This window comes from Myotis brandtii, unplaced genomic scaffold (assembly GCF_000412655.1).
Source record: "Myotis brandtii unplaced genomic scaffold, ASM41265v1 scaffold274, whole genome shotgun sequence".
NCBI lineage: Eukaryota > Metazoa > Chordata > Mammalia > Chiroptera > Vespertilionidae > Myotis > Myotis brandtii.
This window is the reverse complement of record NW_005360425.1, coordinates 1,907,491-1,911,456: the sequence shown is the minus strand read 5'-3', so window position 1 is coordinate 1,911,456 and position 3,966 is coordinate 1,907,491. Positions and strand designations below refer to the sequence as shown.

At 46.4% G+C, this 3,966-nt stretch overlaps 1 protein-coding gene across 1 annotated transcript in view; it reads left to right on the top strand.

The window, feature by feature from the left end:
• TRAPPC3 (trafficking protein particle complex 3) overlaps positions 1-3,966 on the top strand; it is an 11,113-nt gene that overhangs the window by 17 nt on the left and 7,130 nt on the right. The window contains exon 1 of the mRNA XM_005868589.2: positions 1-141. This exon is cut by the window's left edge and continues 17 nt beyond it. Coding sequence (XP_005868651.1) covers positions 100-141 — 42 coding nt within the window. The 5' untranslated portion in view covers positions 1-99. The remainder of the gene's footprint in view (positions 142-3,966) is intronic.

Genomic DNA, 3,966 nt, shown 5'->3' with positions numbered 1-3,966 from the left:
TGTCAGCCAGGAAGGCTGAGGGGCCGCGGCTGGGTTGAACGTTGTTAGCAGAGGTCGCTGAGTGGGCCTGTGGCGAGGTGGGTTGGGGCTTCCGGCACCATGTCGAGGCAGGCGAACCGCGGCACTGAGAGCAAGAAAATGGTAACTTGGAGCGTGTGACTTCGGCGGGCGGGGCAGAATAGAGGCGTTCTGGGGAAGGGGTCCGGCGTGGAGCGCAGTTGGGAAAGGGTCCTCCTTTGAGCTCCGGGAGGAGGTGGTTCCGCTGGAGGCACGAGGCGCAGGTTGGTGGGCTGAGAGGGGAGCGTCCCTCCGGGGGCGGCCCGGGCCCGGGGCCGGTTGGAGGGCCGCTGGAGTGGCTCAAGACCCCTCCCCCGCCTGCGAGCAGCAGAGCAACTGTGTGCTTAGAGCAACTGTGTGCTAGGCCAGCAACAGCGACGGTAAGAACAGTCGTGGGCACCTATTACCCCGTGTGTTAGGCCCTGGGCCAGCCACTTTCCGTATATCATCTCACTTAATCCGCGAAGTAATCCTCTCAGATGGAAGCAGTTATTGCCATCTTGCAGCTCAGAGAGGTTACCTAACTCGCCCACATTTACAGCGAGGAAGAACCAGGATTTGAACCCCTGTCTCTCTGCTTCCGACCACGGGGCCATGCTCTCTCGCAGTTGCCTGGGCGCTGTGAGATGCTCGGAGGCTGCTTTTGTCGGAAAGGAGCTTTGTGTTCCGCGGAGTCGGAGGTGGGCCAGAGCAGGCGCTCGGTGGTGTCCCTCCGGGAGGGGCAGGTTCTCTTCTTGTCCTGGGAACAGCGGGACCCCAGAGCGTCCCATAAGGTTTGCCCGAGGATGGGGTCTGGGCCTGGAAAGGAAGGTAGATAACATTTTTTCTCTAAAGTAAGGGGACTTCTTGACAAGTGTTTCTTTTCTTTGACATATTGTTACTTCCTCCAGTTCCGCATGCTGCCTTTGTTTTCCAACTCAAAAACTGTGTATTCCAGGTTGCCTGCTGGGCAGGTCAGGGGCCTTTTGTTGATCTTCAGCTCTAGAGGGGATGATTAAACTTCCCTCGCACCTTTGCATGTGCTGCAGGAGACCCTGTTGCTCCTGAGGAGGACTTAACTTTTTGATGATACCTGTCATGGATCTTCTCCCCAGAAATATTAAAAAAAAAACATATACACAGACATTTAGTTACATTTGAAGATATTCCATGGATTACAGGTTAAGAATTCCTATTTTGGAGGAAATATCAAATAGTTTAAACCAAGAAGGAAGAGAGAATATTTTGCTAGGAAATTGTCATGTAGGGAGAAAAGCATGAGCATTGGTTGGAATTCTGTCTTTCTCATTTGGTCCTCAGTTTCCTTATGTATAAAATGGAGACAATAATGCCCACCTAGGATTACATTAGATTTCTGTGTAAATTGCAGGGGGCATGGTAAATGTTTCCTCCTTAATGTGTGAGCAGATATGAAAGGTCTTCCTGCTTAGTTTTCATAACTTGCATTTATTTTGTACTTTTTGAAAAAATATATTTTTATTGATTTCAGAGAGAGGAGGGGGAGGGAGAGAGAGAAACATCAATGATGAGAGAGAATCATTAATTGGTTGCCTCCTGCACACCCCCTTCGATTCCTGCACACTGGAATCAAACCTGGGACCCTCCAGTCCACAGGCCCACGCTCTATCCACTGAGCCGGACCAGCTAGGGCTGTACTTTTTTTTTTTGAACCTGAAATCAATATTGAAATCCTTACTATGAGTTCAGTAGGAACCTGCAGTCTTCACTTCCAACCCCAGTATTTGCTCAGCTTTTCTGAAGTGAGGGAATTATGGAGGGGTTACAGCACGCTCCTGCCTCAAAGCTTTTGTAACGGCTGTTGCTGCTTGGAACTCACTTCATTCACAATTACTCAAATGTCACCTCCTCAGGGAGGCTTTCCCTGATCACACGATTAGTTCTCTGTAATGTTACTCTACTGTTTTTCTTTATAGCACTGTCTACTTTGTGTTAAATATTTCATTATAAATTATATATTCAGTTGTATATTTTCAGTCTCCCCCATGAATATATAACCTCCGTGAGAGTAGGAATTTTTGTTCACTGCTCCATTCTCGGTAACTGAATGATGCCTGGCACTAGGCCGTCTGCATTTATGGAATGAATGGCAGGAGGGTTTGGTGTGTCCTCTCATTCAGTTCCTACTGGTACCTACTTGGGGCTTGTCACATGATCCTCTTTGTAGTCACCTGGTTTTCACATGCTCCTTTCCTCTCTGCTTGGGGCGTCCCCACCTGCAGCAGAGGTCTTCCCTGTCAGCCCAATCTGCTGCAATCAGCAGTCTTCTAATTGCTGTGTTCCCACTTAAACCTTTCAAGACTTCATGGTTTAATTTGCCCAAGTAACTAGAGCTCTCCTTTTAGTTTGTGCAAACAGAAACAGCCATTTGTCCAGCAAACTTTTCTTGAGTCCCAGCTTTATGGAAAGCTCTGTGCTAGGTGTTGGGGGAAATGCAGAGATGCAGTCCTAGTCCTTAATTCGAGAGGCACATAATCTATGAGAGAGTCAGAAAAATACCAACATAGGAGTATAGTACTGTCTGGGATTGAGTCCTGACTTCCCTGCTTACTTGTTGTGTGACCTTGGGCAAGTTTATTCATTGTCCTAAATATCAGTTTCACCAGCTTTAAAATAAATTTTAAAAAGTAATAATAGTATCTATATCATAAGGATGTTCTGAGTATTAATTGAGGTAGATAATGCATGCAAAGCGATGTCCCAGGATGGTTCAATTCCGAGTCAGGGCACATGCCCAGGTTGCAGGCTTGATCCCTGGTCGGGGGCATGCAGGAGGCAGCGACCCATGTTTCACTCTCACATCTATGTTTCTCTATCTTCCGCTCCCTCCTTTTCTCTCTCTCTAAAAAAAAATAATAAGTATTTTTTTAAAAAGAAGAAAATAGTTGACATCAGTAAATGTCAGCTAGCATTTTATTAGTAAAGATATTAGCCTTCATGTGTCTGCATAGTGTTTGGTTCTTGAATCTCGTGGACAATCAGGCCTGCCCTTCTTTTGTGTTGTGTTGCTAGTAACCCAACCCCAGCTGCTCAGGTGAATTACTACTTAACAGCAGCACTCAGAACCTCCATGACAGGAGTCTGGAGAGGAAGAGAGGTGGACTCTGTCCTGTTACTGACCTTCCTTCTCCAGCTGCTGGGGGCAGTCACACTAGATTACTTCTCTTGACAAAAATAGTAAGTGTGACTCCTTTAGCATTAGCTCCAAAAATCAGCCCCCTTAAAGGAGATTTGGTGTTTTTTTGGGGGTGCTAAGTAAAAACCTTCTGAAAACTATCAAGTGCACGAGCTCACCTGAGTGTAGGGCTTGGCTTAGCTTACTCTGCTCAGGTTGTACCTGAAGTACTTGGAGAAGTACTTGGAGATCACACTGGCTCTGTGAAACCACTCCTATGGTTTGTTGGTCTGCAAAGAAAGCATCTTTTTTTAAAAAAATATATATTTTATTGATTTTTTACAGAGAGGAAGGGAGAGGGATAGAGAGTTAGAAACATCGATGAGAGAGAAACATCGATCAGCTGCCTCCTGCACATCTCCCACTGGGGATGTGCCCACAACCCAGGTACATGCCCTTGACCGGAATCGAACCTGGGACCTTTCAGTCTGCAGGCCGACGCTCTATCCACTGAGCCAAACCGGTTTCGGCAAGAAAGCATCTTTAAGTCCATTATCTCATTAGATCCTCCTAACAACCCTGTGATTAGCATGACACATTCTGTTATTGTTTCTGTGTGAGGAGATTGAGGTTTCGTGAAGTGACTGACCTAAAGTCTCACATCTAGTAAGTGGCAAGCTCAGACCCAGAAGGAGGTCTTCTGACTACAACCCAGTATTCTTTCTACTTGCCTTATTGATTGCTACAAAGTTCTTTTAAAAAAAAAATACATTTTA